General features: G+C 36.6%; 1 protein-coding gene across 6 annotated transcripts in view; it reads right to left on the bottom strand.

The window, feature by feature from the left end:
- The window catches only part of LOC123527031 (CAD protein-like), a 58,868-nt gene that overhangs the window by 20,414 nt on the left and 15,296 nt on the right, over positions 1-23,158 (bottom strand). For all 6 annotated transcript variants that reach the window (XM_053523587.1, XM_053523582.1, XM_053523585.1 and 3 more), the window contains exons 10-29: positions 22,074-22,205; positions 21,080-21,313; positions 20,033-20,254; positions 18,575-18,763; positions 17,656-17,889; positions 16,944-17,081; positions 15,914-16,081; positions 14,019-14,101; positions 11,431-11,677; positions 10,276-10,374; positions 9,517-9,618; positions 8,228-8,350; positions 7,580-7,762; positions 6,997-7,215; positions 5,182-5,349; positions 4,221-4,403; positions 3,535-3,639; positions 2,308-2,550; positions 1,835-1,916; positions 930-1,093 (exon numbers count right to left, since the gene is read on the bottom strand). In XM_053523587.1, coding sequence (XP_053379562.1) covers positions 930-1,093; positions 1,835-1,916; positions 2,308-2,550; positions 3,535-3,639; positions 4,221-4,403; positions 5,182-5,349; positions 6,997-7,215; positions 7,580-7,762; positions 8,228-8,350; positions 9,517-9,618; positions 10,276-10,374; positions 11,431-11,677; positions 14,019-14,101; positions 15,914-16,081; positions 16,944-17,081; positions 17,656-17,889; positions 18,575-18,763; positions 20,033-20,254; positions 21,080-21,313; positions 22,074-22,205 — 3,318 coding nt within the window. The remainder of the gene's footprint in view (positions 1-929; positions 1,094-1,834; positions 1,917-2,307; positions 2,551-3,534; positions 3,640-4,220; positions 4,404-5,181; positions 5,350-6,996; positions 7,216-7,579; positions 7,763-8,227; positions 8,351-9,516; positions 9,619-10,275; positions 10,375-11,430; positions 11,678-14,018; positions 14,102-15,913; positions 16,082-16,943; positions 17,082-17,655; positions 17,890-18,574; positions 18,764-20,032; positions 20,255-21,079; positions 21,314-22,073; positions 22,206-23,158) is intronic.

Here is a 23,158-nt window from a genome sequence, read left to right as displayed (position 1 = left end):
AGAATGAAGACTTCAGCATTTTTATGAGTCTAGGTGATTCATTTATTATTTTAAGGGTCATAATTCCTAAGACCCTGGGCCGATTTGGCTAGTTATCAAACTTGGCCAAGGTCTTATTGGCTAACACATTTTGTTCAAGTTTGGTGAAGATCGGATAAAAAAATGTTTGACTTGGAGTGCGGACAAGATGAATGGTTTTTGGTGCATATCTGAGAATGAAGACTTCAGCATTTTTATGAGTCTAGGTGATTCATTAGTTATTGTCAAGGGCCATAATTCCGAAGTGTCTTAACCGATTTGGCTAGTTATCGAACTTGGCCAAGGTCTTATTTGCAAACACATTTTGTTCGAGTTTGGTGAAGATCGGACACGAAATGTTTGACTTAAGAGTGCAGACAAGATGAATGGTTTTTGGTGCATGTCTGAGAATGAAGACTTCAGCATTTTTATGCATCTAGGTGATTCATAAATTATTGTCAAGGGCCATAATTCCGAAGTGTCTTGGCCGATTTAGCTAGTTATCGAACTTGGCTGAGGTCTTATGGTCAAACACATTTTGTTCAAGTGTGGTGAAGATCGGATGAGAAATATTCGACTTAGAGTGTGGACAAGATGAATGTTTTTGGTGCATGTTTGAGAATGAAGACTTCAGCATTTTTATGCATATAGGTGATTCTTAAATTATTGACAAGGGCCATAATTCCGAAGTGTCTTGGCCGATTTAGCTAGTTATCGAACTTGGCTGTGGTCTTATGGTCAAACACATTTTGTTCAAGTTTGGTGAAGATCGGATGAGAAATATTCGACTTAGAGTGCGGACAAGCTTTGTGACAGACAGACACACACACACACAGACTGGAGTAAATCGATATGTCTCCCATACCACTGTGTGGTGGGAGACATAACTATAAATGTTACATCTTAACTACCTGTGTCAAAGCAAAGGCAGCCTCATCAACTGTTGGTGGGTTGGTATTTGGCATGGCAAGTATCATGGTAACTCCACCTGCCAGCGCAGCAGCCGTGCAAGAGCTCCAGTCTTCCTTATGGGTTGCACCTGGTTCCCGAACATGTACATGCACATCAATCAGTCCTACAGAAATATAAATGAATCAGTTATGTTTAAGACATATTTTACTTCCTAAAATCAGTCATTTACCTTATTTCAACATTTATCAAATTCAGCTAGAAAAAGGGTTTTCTTTTCTTTCTTTTTTTAAATTCGAAGTCATTTACAATATATTACTGAAGTAGTAAATTTTCCATTTTTAAACATTTCAATAGCTGACAAGCAGCACACTGTTTGTAAAATTTAATCACTGGACTTTTAACTGTGACACATGTGGGGAAGTTGTGTGCTACTTGCGGATAACAAGTTAGTTCTGACACAGAATCCAACAACACTGGGTATGTTAACTAAACTCAAATATATAATCATAATCATGTTAATAGTTCTGAAAAAAATAGCAATCAATCTTATCAAATAATCAGTCAGTCATCAAAGAATTCCGCAATAAAGAGTAAAGGCTTTATGTTTGTTTTTGTTGGGTTTAACATTACATTGAAATAATTTAGATCATATCTATGATGACTTTCCAGTTTTTATGGTGGAGGAAGAGCCATTATATCAGGCACAGACGGACACCGGAGTAGAATCATAGACATTCAGCTGGATGGCTTCCTCATATGAAAGAATTCTACACCCCTAGTGAGATTTCCAACCGGTATCAATGTGGTGCAAAATGATTCAAAGTTAGTAACATGAACCATTTAGCCACAGATGCCCCCAAAATGATACAAGAAGTTGTACAGAAATAAGAAAAAAATACAGTACCTGGCAGTTTTACAACTCTCTGTGAAGCTATGCAATCAATGTGAGTCTTCATTGGCGGGGCTGTCTTCAACCTTCTCAGAGCCTGTTAAATAGATGACAGCCAACAGAATGAAGCAACTACCACTAAAACATATTTGTTGAAAAGTAAAACACTAATGTTCAAACATACATGTACATGACTTACAATAAATTTTTCTGTTTAATAATTTAAATTTTGTACTTCCCTGAAAAAAATATACGGTAGATGAATGGTTTCAAATTGAAAACCATTTCTATAAAGTCATGCCTTTGCCTAGGTAAACTACTGTTTCATCCCTTGCAGACATTAAGCAATATACACTTGGTAACCATTTTGGCATCATAAATAAAACCTTTGGTGCATGTACCAATGTTATAACATTACATACATTTTGTATATTTTATTGAATGACTAGGGATGGCCAGTATTCAGGTTTAAAAATGTTATAATTTACCTCCACTATCAGTTTAGTACACTTCACATCTGTGATCAGTGGGACTGAATAATCTACTGCCATTCTTCTTGTCTTGTAACCCTGGGTAACAAAAGACGACGCCCTCTGGCTGCCACTTCGTAAAGGGAGATTAATCACAAGATCAAACTTGTTCTCGGCCAGGTAGTCTGCAATAGTAAGCTGGTTCCCGTTCATTTTGTCATCAGCATTGAAGTCGTCATAGGGCCAGTCAACAGGCTTCACCTAGAAATTAAGACTACAGTATAATGTCAACTGCTTACCTCCCTGCAATAGCTAAAGTTCTCTTTCCCCATTGGAAAAGGTTCTTAGTTAATATTTTTTGGTTTTTATTGATGGACTGAACATCACATTTACACAAATAACGGTCATATGGTGACATTCCAGCTTTTCATGGTGGCTGGAGATCCTAGGTGCACTTTCGGGCATTATTTCAGGTATGAATGGGCGCCTGGGTAGAATCAAAGACATCCCATAAGCCAGCTGGATGGCAAATGGCAGATGGCAGAATTCTATACCGGAAGCTGGACTTCGAATGCACGTTAGTGAATGGCAAGTGATTTGAGGCTCTTTTCTTTGTAAGCCTCTCATGGGTAAGAATATTGTAAGATACACACCAACAGAACTTCAGTCTACCCTGTGTTATCTGCTCTTGGGAGGTTCCACTGCATATATGTCTGCTTACGATAATTTTGTACTGTTTGAGGTATAACAGCAATCATTATTCATGTTTTCACTGACCCTTACCCTGTTAAATTTCTATACTGAACTTATCCATCTTTCAATTTGGACAGTACCATTAACTGTTAAAAGGGGTGCTTACCAGAAAGATACTGAGTGAATGGCCAACAGTGCAAATCATGATCAGACTACACGGATGTGCAGGCTGTTTATGATCTACCCTGGTTACAAAGGCAGAATCAATCATGTCCAGCATGGTGTTAACATAAGCCTTTTAGTTATGTATCATGCTAGGTGTGAAACTCACTTTGATGTTTTTAATAATGGTTTTTGACAATATCAAAGTAACAAGAGACATTTCTAAAACATGCCTCCGTTGATGGATTATCCCATTTTCCTGTAATCACTATGACCTTGACCTTTGACCTAATAACCCCCAAAACAATAGGGGTCATCAACTTTATAAGCACAATCATGCTATCATTGCAAACTTCTCACTATAAAACAGCCAAGAAGAATACAACATACCTTAAATCCATGTTCATTATAGAAGTCTGCAGTTCCCATACTGGCATACAGTGTATAACCTAGGTCAACTAAGGTCCTCATTGTTGGAATAAGCTCACTTTTGTGCTGAAATAGAAAAATAACAAAGATTGTGCCGAAATAAAAAAAATAACAAAGATAAAATCAGGAACATTAAATTTGCATTACAATCTTCAAACGTATTTTAGCATTTTTTTATTCATAAAGTTAGCAGCATTTTTCGCAAATACACCATTAATAAAAATTTAAAATGTTTAAATTCTATACTTTTACAGGGACAGAGTCTAATGCAACATTGTCTAGAATTGTTTTCAAGTCTAAATTTACAAGTATGAGTCAACATAATTTCTGGTTTTACATGTGCTCCTCCAGTGTTTCTGTCATGGAAGGGCACCTGGGTAGAACCACTTACTTTTCATAAGTCAGCTGGATAACTTCCTCACATGAAGAATTCCAAATCTAAAGCCAGGTTTTGAACCCACATCAGTGTGGGATTCCATGTCAATGATTTTAACCACTCTGTGAAGGAGGCCCCCTTCAGTCAATGGTACCTAGGAGAAATTCAACCTTGCTGGGGAATCAAACCTACTACCTTCTTGCAAACAGTCTTGTGCTCTAACCACTGAGCTAAATATTCCAGCAGAAAGACTTCAGTTGATAATACATACCTTGTAGCTCCCTATGGACACCAAAATATTTTGTTTTGGAATCTTAAATCCTGTTGCTAACTGTGCTTTAAGGTACGCCTCATATCTGTTCTCGCCAAAACATGCCACCTCCCCAGTGCTGGCCATCTCCACACCCAGCAATACATCAGCTCCTTGGAGACGTGAGAATGAAAATACAGGCACCTATAGGGAGACATAATATGCTGCTTGAACAATTAAATATGTACTTAGAATTATTTATAACCATTTTGTCGGGTTTGATTGCAGATAATACCTCGGTCACTTGACATAACTAGTGTTCCTCAATTCTTTACCACTGTTTACATGTTCTTCACAAGTAACAGACAACTTCCCCTAATCAATCAGATATGGAGGAAGAATGACTTTACATGTAGTGTCTTCATTATGCCTTGTCCAGGATTCAAACCTCTGACCTTCTGATTTGAAGCGTTTGCTCTATCGATTTGGCTAGCAGAAGCCCTCCTTTTACAGTTGGTCACACTGACAGATAAGGTAACTGACAATCTTATCCAGTGAATAAAGAGAACAAAGCATACGCAGACACTTGGGTTAAACCCTCCTCCTTCTAAAAGTCTAATAAATGACTAAAAATTTTCAGCAGTATTTTTTTCTTTCTTCTATTTATTTTGGCTAATTTTTTCTGCAGAAAATTGATCTGTATTTTTTTCTCTCTCCAAAATCATTTTATCTGAGCATAAATAGCTGCAATGAAATTTTACTTTAACTAACTCATCCCCTTGCTTTATTTACAAATAAATATTTCTTTCTTCTTTAACCTGTGAACAAAGATCACCCGGATGTATGAGAACCAAACAGTTCTAAGGGTTTCTTTCTCTAAATGCTCTTAGAACTGTTATGCTCTCAACCCTCGACCAGCAAATAATGACCTCTTTTATGCTCATCCGAATCTACTCTGTATTTCTCTGTAAATTCTACAAACCTTGCAGGCAACCCGTCCAACACCATGAAGTACGTTGATAGGATCTACAACCTCTCCCATTATCACCCTGGTTGCCATGGCAATGAAATCATGGTCAAGTGCCTTTGATACAAAAGGAAATGACCTTGACACTCTTACATTGCACTCAATGACCTTCAGCTGATTATCCTATTGAAAAGAAAACAGAAACATTTAAACCAATAGGAGACTCGTTCATAGAACAAGAGCTGTCCATAAGACAGCCAAGCTCGACTATTCGAAATATTGTCCCAGAAGCAGGAAAATATTACCCAAAAAGGTTAAATATCAAAAGAGTTTTAAGTTCAAAAGGGGGAATAATTTGACCAAAATGCATATCAGTTATGGGACTTGCTGCTATCAACTAGTTTTATAACCCCGAAGGCACATGTGAAGTTTCAATTCAATATCTGCATTAGTTTTGGAGATAGAAACTTGCATGTAAAACTTTAACCAGAGTTTTCAAAGTCCAAAAGGGGGCATAATTTGCCCAAAATACATGCCAGAGTTATGGGACTTGATCCAGTGAGGTTAGTAATTGATCTAGAAAAAGAAAAAATAAGTTTCAAATCTATATGCCTTTTAGGAATAGCTGTATGTACTTGCACGCAAAACTTTAACCAGAATTTGCTAAGTCCAAAAGGGGGCATAATTTGGCCAAAATGAAAGTCAGAGTTATGGGACTTGCTGCTATCAACTAGTTTTATAACCCCGAAGACACATGTGAAGTTTCAAATCAATATCTGCATTAGTTTTGGAAATAGTAACTTGCATGTAAAACTTTAACCAAAATTTTCTAAGTCTAAAAGGGGGCATAATTTGCTCAAAAATCATGTCAGAGTTATGGATCTTGACCCAGTGAGGTTGGTAATTGATCTAGAAAAAGAAAAAGTAAGTTTCAAATCTATATGCCTTTTAGAAATAGCTGTATGTACTTGCACGCAAAACTTTAACCAGAATTTTCTAAGTCCAAAAGGGGGCATAATTTGGCCAAAATGAAAGTCAGAGTTATGGGACTTGCTGCTATCAACTAGTTTTATAACCCCGAAGACACATGTGAAGTTTCAAATCAATATCTGCATTAGTTTTGGAGATAGTAACTTGCATGTAAAACTTTAACCAAAATTTTCTAAGTCCAAAAGGGGGCATAATTTGCTCAAAATACATGTCAGAGTTATGGGACTTGACCCAGAGAGGTTGGAAACTGACCTAGAAAAAGAAAAAATAAGTTTCATAGCTATATGCCTTTAATTGATGGCTGTATGTACTTGCATGCAAAAACTTAACCAAGGTGTGACGCCGACGCCGACGCCAGGGTGAGTAGAATAGCTAGACTATTCTTCGAATAGTCAAGCTAAAAATGAACCTTCAGCAAACTATATTAAAAGTACATAAATAAATTTGGTCATCAAAGTTATCAAACTAAATCTATTTTTTTACTATATTTACATTTACAATCGAACAAACCAGACAATTCAGAGGTTTTTATGAAAATTCTGACATTACATTTACAATGTCATAAAATTCCTTAATTGGACTAAAATGAGATTCACAACTAAAACAAATTCATTAAACCACAAACTCAAATATCAAAAACTATTAAGTCCATACTTTCCCAACATGTCCATAAAAGCAATATGATGCTGAAATACTCATGACACTCAAATAAAGAAATCTATACAAAACATTGTCAAGATGATATGTATATGAGAATCTATCTCTCTACTCCACTAATTTCTTGTGTTTCTTTTACATTCACAACTTTTCCAAGGTCTTTGCAAACCCAGCCACATTTACCTTAGCAATAAGCTGTATATTGAATGGTCCTGTTACTTCTAGAGCACGACCTATAGCACAACAAATCAACCTTATCTTGGCAAGAGTTTCCTCGTTAAGATCTTGTGGTGGTGTGACAAGAGTTGCGTCCCCTGAATGTACTCCAGCATTCTCCACATGTTCCGAGACAGCCATACACACAACTTCTCCGTCACTCGCTACAGCATCCACGTCTATCTCCTGTTTATAGGAACATGCTTATACTGTTAATCGTATTGTCTTTTTTTTTTTTCAAGATTTTCTTTTCCACATTTTTTTCTTCTTTTTCTGTCTACTGAATTCTAATATTTTCATTTAACCTGTCAAAAGTTTAACAATTGTGCTTATAACTTGAGCTGCCGGACCAGTCTCAAATCTTAAGCAGACTTTTTACAACTGACCAATAGTACAGCTGAATTTCCAGTCTGGTGTCTAAATTTAGTTTTATAGTCTGTTCTCTCAAGATTCTATCTATGAAAGGAGTATTTTCTGCAGTAATTTCTTTTATACATTTTTTTCCTTTAATACTTCAAATAACATCTACATAATTCAGTAAAGTGGTTACCTTGGCTTCAAGGATAAACTTGGAGATGACGACGGGGTGTTCCTTAGAGACAGCGCTGGCTTGTGACAGGTAGTTCTCCAGGTCAGCGTGATTATGCGCTACATTCATGGCAGCTCCACTCAGCACATAGGAGGGTCGGACCAGGCAAGGGAATCCAACCTCATCACTGAACTGTTTTGCACTCTTTAATAAGGGAATGTGAAAATGAATTCTCAAAATGAATAGTATTTGGAGATCAATTAAATTCAACTGACTAAATGTTTGTGCTTTCAACAAAAAAGACCTTTATAAGGTTGATTTTAATATCGAATGAATGGAAAATTACTCCTAATTTCATGTCTTAAATGACATCTGATTTCACAATTCAACGCAACACTATAAAGTCCGCAAATAGTTAGTCCCTTATGAATAATAATGATACAACAGTAAAGACATTAAATAAAAACAGAGAAAAGTTGCTGTATATAAAGCTTTAATACCATTCCTAAGTACAAAAATCAATTCTTTGCAATGACCTGAAAACTGCAAGTCCATCCCATATTCAAAAAGTCTTTAACAAAAAAAATAAATACCATTTCATTCCATTGCACATTTAAAAAGGTATTTATACACTATCTACCTTCAGCAAAAAGACTCTGTTTAACTTACCTCTATTGTAGAGAGTTCTTTCCATCTTGGTTGGCTTATACCCATGTTGTCCAACATACGTGAAAATTTGAATCTGTTTTCAGCATTGTCAATCATTTCCGGTGTTGTACCAAGAATTCTAGCCTGATCAGAAATCATTTATTTTATTTTTATCATCCTGAGTCTGAATTTTTTTTTAAAGGATGGGTAATATGTATTAAATTTTCTCCTAAAGAAAATCCTCAATCATATGTCAACTTTCTGAATTTAAATGGTGTAAGAAGACCCTATGCATCTGCTCAGGCATCACTTCAGGCACAAACAAGCACCTGGGTGGAACCACCAACCGTCTGTAAACACTTGGATGGCTTGCACACATGAAAACGTTTTAAATCCCTAGTAGGGTTTCCAACCTAAAACAGTGACAGCTAAATTGTTTGAAGTATCAACCTTAAAATCTATGCCATGAATTGTAACTATTTTTATTCATCAGTACAGAAAGATCATAACATAAAGCGCTCTTTGTAAACAGAAACAACACATTAACCTATAGACTAAGTGGCTAAAAACTATCTGCTGGATAAATAATCAACTCAGTAATTTTGAAAAAGCGTTCATAGATAAAACACATTGTTCACTTTAAAAAAGGTATTAATATATTAGTTCAAAAGTAGAAAATCTATATTTTCAATATTTAAAGAATTACTGAGCATTTTCATATATAATAAGAAATGGTCACATGAACAAATTTTCCTACAGGACAGCTTATAAAGTCAGACCCATTCAGCGCAGAAAGATCACATGTGTTTGACCATTAGGAGGATAGTTACTACTTTACTACATTAAACAGACCTAAGGTAGTCAAACCTGTACATTAATACCACTGGGGAGAGCCAACAAGCAGTCTACTTTCACAGATTAAAAATCTAAATATTAACCCTTATCATTTTGGACACAATTGATTCTGCCTTTGCGACCAGTGTAGATCATGATCAGCCTGCACGTCCATGCAGTCTGATCAACATCTGCACTGTTCGCCATTCAGTCAGTATCTTTTGGTAAGCACCCCTTTTAACAGTTAATGGTACTGTCCAAACTGAAAGATGGACAAGTTCATTATAGAAATTTAGCAGGGTAAGGGTTAAATCAGAAACGCAAAATAGTGGTCTTTAGAGCCAGGAAGTCTTTGTTCATATGTGGCTTTAGCTCAGGTTTGATGATGGGTAAGATCATTATGGAGTATTTTTCATATTTTTAAGTATTCTTTCCCTTTTGAAAATGCATTTAAACAATAAAGTATGACAACCTACCTTATTTCTCTGTAAAGGCATTGCTATATTATTGGGTAATTGTCCACCGACAGAGAGAATGATTCCCTCCGGGTTCTCAAGCATGTAAATGTCCATTACAGTCTAAAAATAGAAAATAATACAACCACTTTAAGTCATAGCAAGTAAAAATACTGGCAGCTAGAAATTGGCAAAACTTTCACATGAAAATCAGACACTATCGTAAATTTTGTTTGACAACTTGCCATCTTGCGCAGATTGGCATCTGAGTACCAGACAATCTAAAGCTGGTTGAGTGGCCCCCCAAACATTTTACATACAGACTGATTTTATGTTATCTTAGCTTTAATATCACAGGACACAATTATTGGTGATATAGCAATTTTCCAGCCTTTTATGGAGGAGAAAGCATTATTTCATCACGAGCTAGCACCTGGGGGAAACCACAGATCTTCCCTATGCCAGCTGGATGGCTTCCTCACAAGACAGAATTCTACACCCCAAGCTAGACCTCAAACCCACAGCAGTGAGGGACAAGTGATTCGAAGACAGCGACCTTAACCACGCAGCCACATAAACCAGGTCAAAGAGGAACCCACTTGAAACTTTAGTGGTTCCTTCTATTGCGAAGAACCTATCTGAAGTAGGAACCCCTCAAAACTTTTTTTCAATTGGTCAAACAAACTTACTCTAGTTTTTCTTTCGTGAAATTGCCATTCAATCCTTTTAAAATGCAATAAAACATTGTATAAAATCGGAAATCATAAAACTAAACCTTACCTCAAAGGAGATTTCATCAAAGTAGAGTCTATCACACATGTCATAGTCTGTACTCACTGTCTCTGGGTTGTAGTTAACCATTATTGTCTTGTACCCCATCTATTAACAAACGTAGACAATGAACTGAATTAATACAAGACTCTCTATATAAATCACTGGACTATAGTTTGTGCTTTTGACTGGTCTATAGTTCAACACTAAATTTTGTATGGCTAATGCCAAAACATGACGAAACAAATTATGAAAATATATTTCTGATGTCATGTAATAAAACACTTGTGACTTATTGAATGGCTTGCCAGTCAATAGTCAAAACTTCTGCCCTTGTTTTAACTATTGACCAGGAAACCATTCAGTAAGTGCATATTAGTATGTATAGTACTGGTATGCTCCCCTTTTTTGCATATGGGGGTAATTACCTATAGTTTTAGAAGCATGATGGTAAACTGAGAAATATGGTCTTGGAAAGTTGGGGGGGGGGGGGGGGTAAACAAGATTTCAGGATGAAAGAAAATAATAATTGTTTAGTTATGTTTCTGAATTATTACAGTATCTTCATCTGCCTATATTTTTCAGTCTTGTTTGTTTCACAAATGGTATACTTCAGACTTAAAGTTTCATCCCTATCTGTAATATCAGTATAGTTCTAACTTTTGAAACTTACAAATGAATTTGTTCATTCCTGAAAAAAATTATTAATCAGGTCCAACTTAATAGCAGAAACTTGAGACAGGATTAAAGTGTCTATCCATTGCTGTTTACAAATTAAATTTTTCTTCAATGGAATGAAAACACAGTTGTTTGGCATTTAATACAAACTGCACTTACAATATTTTCTAAGTGTCTCTGCAGCAAGGAATTACATCCCAGATTGTTCTAGACTTTTTACATGCAAGAACTACTTTTATTAATATTTTTTGCATATAAACAGTTAAAGTAGCTGCTAAATGGTGTCCAGAAGTGAAACTCAGTATTTCAGACACTGAAAGTACTCCTTTTTTTTATAAATCATGAAGCAAGAACTCAACTTGCATGCAAGATTAAAACTTCATTTGCATATTCATATATTTACTGAGAATAACACAGCTGATCTGAAATACTGCCTTCTTAATAACAAACTTTAACCTGAGTAATCATCACACAAAAGTCTCGTACCTTTCTAAGTTCCATGATACAGTTCACAGCGCACCAATCAAATTCTACGCTACTTCCAATTCTATACACACCACTTCCCAACACCATAATGTGCCCACCATTAAAGCTTAGATCATGGTCAGAGGCATTATATGTAAGGTAGAGATAATTGGTCTGGGCAGGCCACTCCGCAGCTACTGTGTCTATCTGTTTAACATATGGCGTGATTCCGTTTTGTCGCCGAATCTGTCTCACTAAAAAGTTTGTGCTGAAAAAAAAGTAACATTTTCATAAATGTTAAATAATCTGTAAATAACTGTGTATAATGCAAACAGATGTTTAACCTTTACCCTGCTAAATTTCTAAAATGGACGGGTCTATCATTCAATTTGTGCAGTACCATTTATTATTCAAAGGGGCATTCACTGAAAATTTACTGTCTGAATAGTGAACAGTGGAAACCATGATCAGCTCTAGGTCTGCACTGGTCGCAAAGGCAGAATCACTTGCCGGAAGCAGGCTGAATTTTAAACACAGATCTCAATTTGTCATTCGAAATTCTAGAAAAAGTCAAAATGCCGACCACAATATTAACAAGAGGGCCAAGATGGCCCTAGGTCGCTCACCTATGAAACACACCATAACAGTGTAAAACATGTTTGACCTAGTGATTTCATGGAAACAAATATTCTGACCAATTTTCATTAAGATTGGACCAAAAAATTGGTCTCTTGAGATTAAACAAGCATTTTCTTAGATATGACCTAGTGATCTAGTTTTTGACCCTAGATGACCCATGTTCAAACTTGGCCTAGATTTTATCAAGGCAATCATTCTGACCAAAATTCATGAAGATCAATGGAAAAATACAGCCTCTTTCACATACACAAGTTTTTTCTTTGATTTGACCATGTGACCTAGTTTTTGACCTCAGATGACCCATATTCAAACTCGACCTAGATTTCATTAAGGCAATCATCCTGACCAAATTTCATAAAAATCAATTGAAAAATACAGTCTCTATCGCATACACAAGATTTTTCTTTAATTTGACCTAGTGACCTAGTTTTTGACCCTAGATAACCCATGTTCAAACTCGACCTAGATTTTATCAAGGATATCATTCTGACCAAATTTAATAAAAATCAATTGAAAAATACAGTCTCTATGGCATACACAAGTTTTTTCTTTAATTTGACCTAGTGACATAGTTTCTGACCTCAGATAACCCATATTCAAACTCGACATAGATTTCATCAAGGCAATCACTCCGACCAAATTTCATGAAGATCAATTGAAAAATACAGCCTCTATTGCATACACAATGTTTTTCTTTGATTTGTGACCTAGTTTTTGACCCCAGATGACCAATTTTCAAACTCGGCCTAGATTTTATCAAGGTAATCATTCTGGCTAAATTTCATGAAGATCAGTTGAAAAATACAGCCTCTATTGCATACACAAGGTTTTTCTTTGATTTGACCTAGTGACCTAGTTTTTGACCCCAGATGACCCATTTTCAAATTCGGCCTATATTTTATCAAGGTTATCATTCTGACCAAATTTCATGAAGATCAATTGAAAAATACAGCCTGTATCGCATACACAAGGTTTTTCCTTGATTTGACATAGTGACCTAGTTTTTGATCCCAGATGACCCATTTTCAAACTCGGCCTAGATTTCATCAAGGTAATCATTCTGACCAAAATCCATGAAGATTAATTGAAAAATACAGCCCCTATCGCATACTCAAGGTTTTTCCTTGATTTGACCTAGTGACCCAGTTTTTGACTCCAGATGACCCATTTTTGAACTCGTCCTAGATTTCATTAAGGTTATCATTCTGATCAAATTTCATGAAGATCAGTTGAAAAATACAGCCCCTATCGCATACACAAGGTTTTTCCTTGATTTGACCTAGTGACCCAGTTTTTGACCCGAGATGACCCATTTTCGAACTCGGCCTAGATTTCATCAAGGTAATCATTCTGACCATAATTCATGAAGATCAATTGAAAAATACAGCCCCTATCGCATACACAAGGTTTTTTCTTGATTTGACCTAGTGACCTAGTTTTTGACCCAAGATGACCCATTTTCGAACTCGGCCTAGATTTCATCAAGGTTATCATTCTGACCAAATTTCATGAAGATCAGTTAAAAAATACAGCCTCTATCGCATACACAAGCTAAATGTTGACGGACGACAGACGACAGACAGACGACGGACATCGAGCGATCAGAAAAACTCACCTGAGCAATGTGAAACACCTACTTTCCCTTCCTTGTAAAATTTCACCTTCATTAAGCTACCTTCCCTTCCTTGAAAACTTTCACGTCTTCATTAAGGTGCACGTTAAGAAAACATCTTTCAAGGCTTTAAGTTTGCATAGTGTTTTCTTTTCAGGCAAATTAGAGGCCAAGAAATATCACTTTTTTAACAATTCCCAATTACTGGGTAAGATTTACAAGGCATTTTTCCCAACAGTAAAGGCCCCAACCCCATTCTCAAATTCAGTTACAAAAAAAACACTGATATCTTACTATTATACAGCATCATTGCCTTTTTTCTGTGATATTTACATGAAACGTGTCTGGTATTACCTACCTTTCAATGGAACGCGCAATCTGTTCATCACAGAAGCCAAGTTGTTTGGCACTTTTCATCATCTCATATGGTATCTGGTTAGCCTGAAATATAACCATAAAGATCCATAGCAAAGGATTTGGCTGTCATAAGTCACACTAATACAACTTTATTTTGTTTCTTTTGTGATCAGCAGCATTTGTAAGTAATATTTCAGTTATGTAACAGCCCTATGACTTTATTTTACATGCTGTCTTTGCTGTTTAAACAGGGGAAAACCACTGAAGCAGATTTGTTCCTTTTTGTTGGGTTAAAAGTCAAATCAATGAAATTTGTCATACGCAACTTTTCCAGGATCTGATGTCTGAAGAAGACCCCTAGTGTCACTCCTGGCATTGTTTCAGGCATGGGCAGCATGTGAAATTAAAGTATGGTCTAAACACCAGGTACTGTGTATAATCAATATGAGCCGTGCCATGGGAAAACCAACATAGTGGGTGTGCGACCAGCATGGATCCAGACCAGCCTGCGTATCCGCGCAGTCTGGTCAGGCTCCATGCTGTTCGCTTTTAAAGCCTATTGGAATTAGAGAAACTGTTAGCAAACAGCACGGATCCTGACCAGACTGCGCGGATGCGCAGGATGGTCTAGATCCATGCTGGTCGCATAACCACTATGTTGGTTTTCCCATTGCACGGCTCATATACTGCTACATCATTTCAATAAAATCTTTAGACATAAAATACCAACATCTGGGCTTCTTAACTGTCAGGTCGTAAATAAAAATTTATGGTAACGCAACCCTAAGGGGTTTTTTTGTGGGTAGGTAGGTAGGGAATTTTTTTTGGCATTTAATCACAGAGGGGAAAACAAATATTTTTTCAATGACAGCCTACCACTGCCAATTTGCAACTGTAAAAACTAGAGAAGATACATGTATGTGTCATTTTTTTATCCAAATTGAGTATACTTACTTAAGAATGCAATTATTTTGTTGTGGGTCTTCAATTTACTTTCATGTTTCAGAATTTATCAAAAAGTGGTACAGTTTCAATCTTTTGGCCTCTTTATTTTTACTCAATATTCAACCTCTCTGAAACAACTACTGTTGGGACCACAAGAGTGTTTGTTGAACAGAGATCATCAATGAAAATAAAGAAAGAACACAGTGGTCCAATGGCGACACTGTCTGACTATGAAACAAGTGGTCCTGCGTCTCCAGCCCCCACTCCCCCAGTAACTTCAGGGATGGCAGTCCCTTGTACGAGTGCTTCACACCTGGCATACTAAAGAACCAGAGAAGTTTTTGCTATTGCACTGGTCTCTTCTGTATCTTGCACTATCCTTGAACTATTATACTAACAGTCTCCTGGAGGAGTTGACCATATGGGTTTCCTGTGGTAACTATAAACAAGCTTCCAAATAAATCAAGATTTTCACTCTCGAGAGGTTAATTTACTAATAGCTTTTGATATATAGTAAAAGATCGTGTGACTTTTTGGAAGGGTGTTTGTAGTTTGGAGGTGCCATTAGCAAAAGTTAAACAACACTGTCTGCTTATTTCTTCCATGTTGACATATTTTCAAAGACCAAAAACTGATTTACAAAATCTTTGTTTCTCAGTCAAGTACAAATAACTTTAACGCTACTCCTATTAATTTCAACCAATATGTATATGAGCCGCGCCATGAGAAAACCAACATAGTGGCTTTGTGACCAGCATAGATCCAAACCAGCCAGCGCATCCGCGCAGTCTGGTCAGGATCCATGCTGTTCGCTTTCAAAGCCTATTGCAATTAGAGAAACCGTTTGCGAACAGCATGGATCCTGACCAACTGCGCAGGCTGGTCTGGATCCATGCTGGTCACAGAGCCACTATATTGGTTTTCTCATGGGGCGGCTCATATAGTATTTACCTTTCCTTTGTATTCTTGCAGACTACTGTATATATTTGTGATGTTTTTAAACTTGTGCAGGAACCATCTGTCTATTTTGGTCAGCTCATATAATCTGTCGATACTGTAACCTGCCTGAAGGGCCGCTGCCAGAACTAAGATCCTTTTATCTGTAGGCTCGTTCAATTCCTGTGCAAAAGAAACCATTCTCAGTTAAACAAGAGCAATCTATTCTAAAATTTACAATGTCTAAGGGTCAAATCAGTATACATTCTGCCATAATTCCTTAAGGAATGACACACAATATTGGCAAAATCAAAATTGATGTCTCTCAAAATGAGTATATTAAGTGTTTTTGTTTCAAACAGGATTTAATGAAATAAAGTTTTCACATCATATTCAATCAGCTAACACTGTCATATATATAACAGTATAACAGCTTTTCTGTAAGGTGTAAAAGAAAGCAGAATGCTGTGAAACTATTAACCCTTATCATGCTGGACAAGATTGATTCTGTCTTTGCGACCAGAGTAGATCATGATCAACCTGCACGTCCGTGTAGTCTGATCATGATCTGCACTGTTCACCATTTGGTCAGTATCTTTTTGGTAAGCACCCCTTTTTACAGTTAATGGTACAGTCCATATTGAAAGATGGACAAGATCATTATAGAAATTTAGCAAAGTAAGGGTTAATATTCATGGGGGACTCGTTTTCGCGGATTTCGTGGTTGCCTCAATCCATAAAATTTACCCCCAAGAAGCAAATAAATTTCCAATTCATATAGTCTTCCAACACTGAAAACAACCGATTTATATCCCTACCAAGAATTTATTTTGACAAAACCCACAAAATTACTGGTAAATGATTTCACTGTATTTACAGTCAGCTGCATATTATCAAAGTTAACAAGGAGAAAAAACATCCTTAGGATAAACAAGACAAAAGATCTCTCTGTAAATGATTTGTAACAATAAACTTGCAATTCTCTTAAATCTCCATGAGAAAAAGCCGCTAAAAGTAGTTTGTCCAGTTATATTTCCATACTTACGGAGTCAGACGCCTCCATACTGTGTGGATCAAACCCGAGCAGTGATTCATCCATCATCCTCAGAGCTTTCTGGAATGCCTCCTCAAACCTCCGACCTATAGCCATCACCTCTCCTACACTCTTCATAGAACTGCCAATCTGAAAAACAGTCAAAAGTCTATCTCACTTTCTGTTAAGCACTATTTTAACTTTCAACGCAACTATAAAGAGAAACACTGTTTGTGCGAATTTGTAATAATGACTTAATAGTTAAAATTAAAAGATCTATGGGAAGTTCGGAACAATACGAACATGTAAAATGAGCTGAAAATCATGAATGTCTGCACAAAGACGCCATCTCCAGACCAATTCACACAGAATGATTTGCATTTATGAAGCTCAGCATCTCGGTGTTAATAAATTCACCCAGTCAGAAAATACTCCCCTTTTATCAAAATAAACATCAACACCAGATTCCCTACTGTAAAACTTTGACAGTTAAAAAGCTAGGACTTCTTGAAAAGGTTTTACAGGCATTTCTACCTGCCATGAAGGAAAGAATACTGACAAGCTTTATATTTTTATTTTCATTTATGCATGATGATAATTTAACCTTTTTCAGTTCTTTAATATTTCTTGCCTATCTGCCAGACTGCACTTAGATATAGTGACAATGAAACATTAAACAGAATGCTATACTAAGACTTTGACGCTTTGTAATATTTTTACTTACTCTACATGAAACCCGGGAAAACTTCCTCAAATCCCATCTAGGAATTTTTACTACACAATAATCCAGACTTGGTTCAAAGCAAGCAGTTGTAGAATTTGTAACTGAGTTCTTCAATTCTGACAGAGGAATGTTGAGTGACAGTTTTGCCGCTACATACGCCAGAGGGTATCCTGTAGCTTTACTGGCTAGAGCGGAACTTCTTGATAGACGGGCATTTACTTCAATGATGAAATACTGAAATAAACATGGAAAGAATAAGTTTAACCTATACATTTTTCACTTTACTTCAACATTAATGAAAATAGTGTATAGACCAAAACACAATGAAAGCTTAAGTGTATCAAAATTCTTTAAGTTTTTGAAACTCTGAACTAAGATAGTTTTGCATGTTTATTTAAAAAATCTACAATATAGAATTTGATTATGTTTTTTTCAGAGAACTTAAAACAAATACAACATTTCATCCATAAAAAACAACAGGGTTGTATGACTGATTTTTTGCTAGACTGATCTAAAAAATGATAACCTCAATAAAATTTTAATAAAGGGAGTCTGTGTGAAAATCTCAATTTTGATGAAATTTTCAAGTTCAGGAATCAAACAACAAAAATATTTAAAACATAAAAAAACATCATAATATCAGAGCTGAGATACAAGTATGTCCCACGGCATTTCGTTTTTTCAAGTATAAAATTTTGTTTCATCCATTCTTGTAAAGTTACAAACATCTGATACAAATGCAATATAATTCCTTCTCCAAAGCACTGAAATTCTGAAAGTAAATGGAAATCCCACTTGCAGAACACCATCTGTATCAAATCAAAACTTTTACAATGATAAAGTAAGAAAATAACCAAGAAATACCATGTATTGACTGCCGACACTCATTTTAAAGATGTTGAATAATGACTGTACCCACCTCCTGAGATTCTGGGTTAAGGGCATACTGTATGTTACATTCTCCCACAATCCTCAGATGCCTGATCACCTTGATGGCCGTGGACCGGAGGATGTTGTACTCTACGTTTGTAAGAGTCTGACTAGGGGCCACAACAATAGACTCTCCAGTGTGGATACCCAGAGGATCAACGTTCTCCATGTTACATACCTACACAAATATACAGCTTGATAATGTAAACTAAATCATTTAAAATACAGCCTCATGTAAACTATATCATTTAAAATACAGCCTCATGTAAACTATATCATTTAAATTACAGCCTCATGTAAACTATATCATTTAAAATACAGCCTCATGTAAACTAAATCATAAAATTTAAGAACAAGAGCTGTCACTAATGGTGACAAATGCCCCCGCAGCACCTTGACCTTTGACCTGGTGACCTTGACCTATGACCTGGTAACCCCAAAGTCAGTAGGGGTCATGTACTCAATAAGTACTATCAGCATGTGAAGTCTGAAGGTCCTGGGTGCAGTGGTTCGCGAGTCAAGTGCCTTCATGCAAAAAGTTAACGTTGTGACGAACGAACAAATGAAGGAACGGACAGCTGAAAACTAATATGCCTCCCTTCGGAGGGCATAAAAATGTTATTTCTAGTGTCAATCTATTATCATGGGCATCAATTGTAAGGTCAGCATTTACTGCAAGTCTTATGTAGTGTTTGGATCAATTTCCATCAAATTTGCCTCAAACAAAATTGACTGTCAGCCTTCATCAAATTCACTCACAATGTGTCATGTATACATCCACCATGGAAATAATAGCACCTTGTACAGAGTTTGGAGACCAGTCTGGGAATCCAGCATCTGACTGGTTGTTTTGAGCTCTAACTTCAAAGTAACCAATGACAAAGCTGCATTCTGAGACTGGTCTCCAAACTCTAGATTTTAACTTAACAGTCTCATCTCAATACCTGTAACTGAAATAATGAGTATTATTTTTTTTGCACAATCCAGTGAAACTCACTGATTTTTTTTATTGCAATCAGTGCCAGGATGACACAATTATATGCCAAATGGCAACTTTCCAGCTTTTCAGGGTGGAGGAAGACCCCAGGTGCCTCTCCGACCATTATTTCAAGCACCAGCTGGTACCTGGGTAGAACCACTGACCTTCCATAAGCCACCTACATGGCATTCTCACATGGAAGATTTCTACACCATAAAATTAATGAGGTTTCGAAACGCCGCTGTGCGGAGCAAGTGATTCTAAGTCAAAAACATTAACCACTCAACCACGAAGGCCCCGAAACTCACACAAATAAATAATCCCTGGACCACAGAGAGTTCTGTTGAGAGGAATTCTGGCATTTGAATGGTTCTCCATAGGGAAGACTTGGGACTTAGACTACAATACTCTTTGAAACAGTCATACTAGTCTAAATTAGTTCCTTGGTGTAAGTTCAAAATACAATACCGTAATACAATTGTCATATGCATCTCGTATCACTTCATATTCCACTTCTTTCCAGCCTTTCAGTGATTTATCTATCAACACCTGACTTGTGTGAGCAAATGCTGCAGTCACAAGGTTCATCAGTTCTTCCTCGTTCTCTGCAAACCCTGATCCAAGCCCACCCAGGGCAAATGCTGCCCGCACCAACACAGGGTAACCAATTCTACCAGCAGCTTTCACAGCCTGTAATAGTAAATTTATTCACGCTACACAACGAAGAGACAAATTATTAAATGGATGAGAAGGATGACCGGAATATTAACGAACAAAAGTCTTCTGGAGTACTTTTGCTGATTAAATTCACCTTAACTACTACTTCTTTATATCTTGACTAGTATATTTTTTAGTATCAGTTTTAAAGCAAACATTTTTTACTTTTTCATTTAAGTTGGGAATTTAAACGGTCTTTCATGAAAATTTGTTCACAGAACATTTACACAATAGCATTCAGTGAGTCTAACAGTTCATGTATTTTATTTATTTGCAAGACAAATGACTTTGGATGTAGCAAGTTCACTCAAATCTTCTAAAAGCCCATATGCCACAACTGGGAATCCAACTCCAACAAGCAACCTCTGCATTGGAAGTTCAAAACTATCTGACTTGAACTAGAGCTGTTTTTGAGAAAAGCGCATGTCTCCCACAACTGCCTAATCATCTGAATAGTAGTATTTGAGTCAGCCATGCACCAAGACCTCAACTGCCTTATCAGACTTTCAGTGCTTTGATTATCAAAAACAAGTTTCAAGGGCCATAATTCTGAAGTGCCTGGGCCGATCTGGCTAGTTATCAAACTTGTACGAGGACTTATTGGCAAACACATTTTGTTCAAGTTTGGTGAAGATCGGATGAGAAATGTTCGACTTAAGAGTGCGGACAAGATTTGTGACAGACACACACAGAGACACAGACAGGAGTAAATCAATATGTCTCCCACAACACTGTGTGGTGGGAGACATAATTAGCCAGGTGGGCTGCACCAAAAAATAAATCAAAGAAACAGCTTACCTGATCAACACTGAATGCCGCCTCACTCGGTGCCACATGCTCATTAATCTCAGCCATTTTTTCCGCAAACACCTTCCGGTCCTCTGTCCACTCAATAGACTTGACTTGCGTACCCAAGACTCGGACATTATACTTGTCCAGTATCCCGGCATTTGTCAGCTGGACTCCACAATTCAGTGCCGTCTGACCACCAAATGTTAGCAGTATACCATCAGGTCTCTCATTTCTGATAACCTATCAAAGATACACATTTCTACATTATAAAGGCAGGTCATGATTAACAGTAATGAGACATTCGAACAGTACAAAAATACACCTGGACTCTTTAGTGGTGGTTTTTTAAGTTACAGCAACACAATTCAAGTCATATGGCATCATTCCGCTCAGCCTCAAAAAGTTGTTTAATATAAAAAATGTCCCATATTTAGAAACATCCATTTTATCTGGAATGGTAAAAACAAAAACAAAAACACCAGCTGTTGCCACATTTTCCCAAGAATCATATCAGTGCTTGTAAAAATACTTCAATTTTGTACACTGTGCCTCACAAAGGGACTGAAAGAGAAATGTCGCTCTTTCATACAAATGCTATCCACATTATTTCATCGAAGCCAATACTTCCTCACTAACTTCCTCACTATCTTCCTCACTAACTTCCTATCTTCCTCACTAACTTACTCACTATCTTCCTCACTAACTTCCTCACTATCTTCCTCACTATCTTCCTCACTAACTTACTCATTATCTTCCTCACTAACTTCCTTACTATCTTCCTTACTAACTTCCTCACTATCTTCCTCACTAACTTGCAAATAAACAGTCTTTCATTTGGAATATGTTTATGAATTTTGAGAAACACAATTACATTACCCATGTCAGGGAAAAATTAACCTGCCTTCATGAATGTGTGTACTTTACAATAGGTGGGACTTACAATTTCCACTATAAAAGATAAAAGACATTTGAACAATACACAAACTTTTCAGAAACCTACCTGTGATACATATTCAAGTGTTAAAGGTAGAAAATATGTTTTCTCTGCCATCCCTTTAGATGTCTGCACTGTGGCAATGTTTGGATTGATCAGTACTGTCTGGACACCTTCCTCTCTTAATGCTTTAATTGCCTGAAAAATACCAAAGATATATATATATATATCACCTGACACAACCAACTTCTTTTTCCCATTAACCAGTTAAATATACAATTCTTCTGACTGCTAATGGCTCAGAAAAGGCTAATCCAGTACCTAAAATTTGATCGTACCTGTTTGGATCATATGGCAATTTTCCAACACAAATTAATGGGTAGGTCTAAGGGAAAAACCTGAGTGCCCCTACATACATTATTTTAGGTATTTACTGGTGTCTGGGTAAAACCACTGACCTTCCATAAGCCAACTAGATACTACAAAATCAGTATTATTCACAAGAGACTAATTTTTATGAATTTCGTGGTGAAGTCAATCCACAAAATTTAATCCTAACAAACAAGTAAAATTCCCATTCATTTTATATTTGAAAGTTGAAATCCACAAATTCTAATCCCCACAAATTAGCTACTTTGACTTAAATCATGTGCCTAAGAAATTAAATGGTTTTATGGTAGTTTCCTCACACGGAAGTATTCTACACACAAAATGGTATTTCAGCCCGTAACTGTAACATGCAAGCAATGTAAAGTAACAGACCTAAAGAGACTATAGGCAAATAAAGTAGGGAGTTGTATGTCTTTAAGCACTGAAGCAACAGAGGTAGGTTGACCTAACATTCTGGTAGTAAGATTTAAGATAGTTCATTCATAATGACACTTGGCAATTTCCATGCGAGTATGTGTTCCCATTAACCATTTCAACCTTCTTTAGCCATAAATGTAGCTCATCATGATTTCCGTAACAAGAGCTGTCTGTTGACAGCACGCTCCACTATTCGAAGAATTGATGGAAGTATGGGGTCAAAATATTACCACAGATTTTCAGACAAAAGAAGAACAAGAGGGCCAAGATGGCCCTAGGTCGCTCACCTAAGAAATACACCGTAACAGTGTAAAACATGTTTGACCTAGTGATCATGGAAACAA

The sequence above is a fragment of the Mercenaria mercenaria genome, chromosome 14 (assembly GCF_021730395.1).
Source record: "Mercenaria mercenaria strain notata chromosome 14, MADL_Memer_1, whole genome shotgun sequence".
Lineage (NCBI taxonomy): Eukaryota > Metazoa > Mollusca > Bivalvia > Venerida > Veneridae > Mercenaria > Mercenaria mercenaria.
This window is presented reverse-complemented; position numbering and strand designations above follow the sequence as displayed.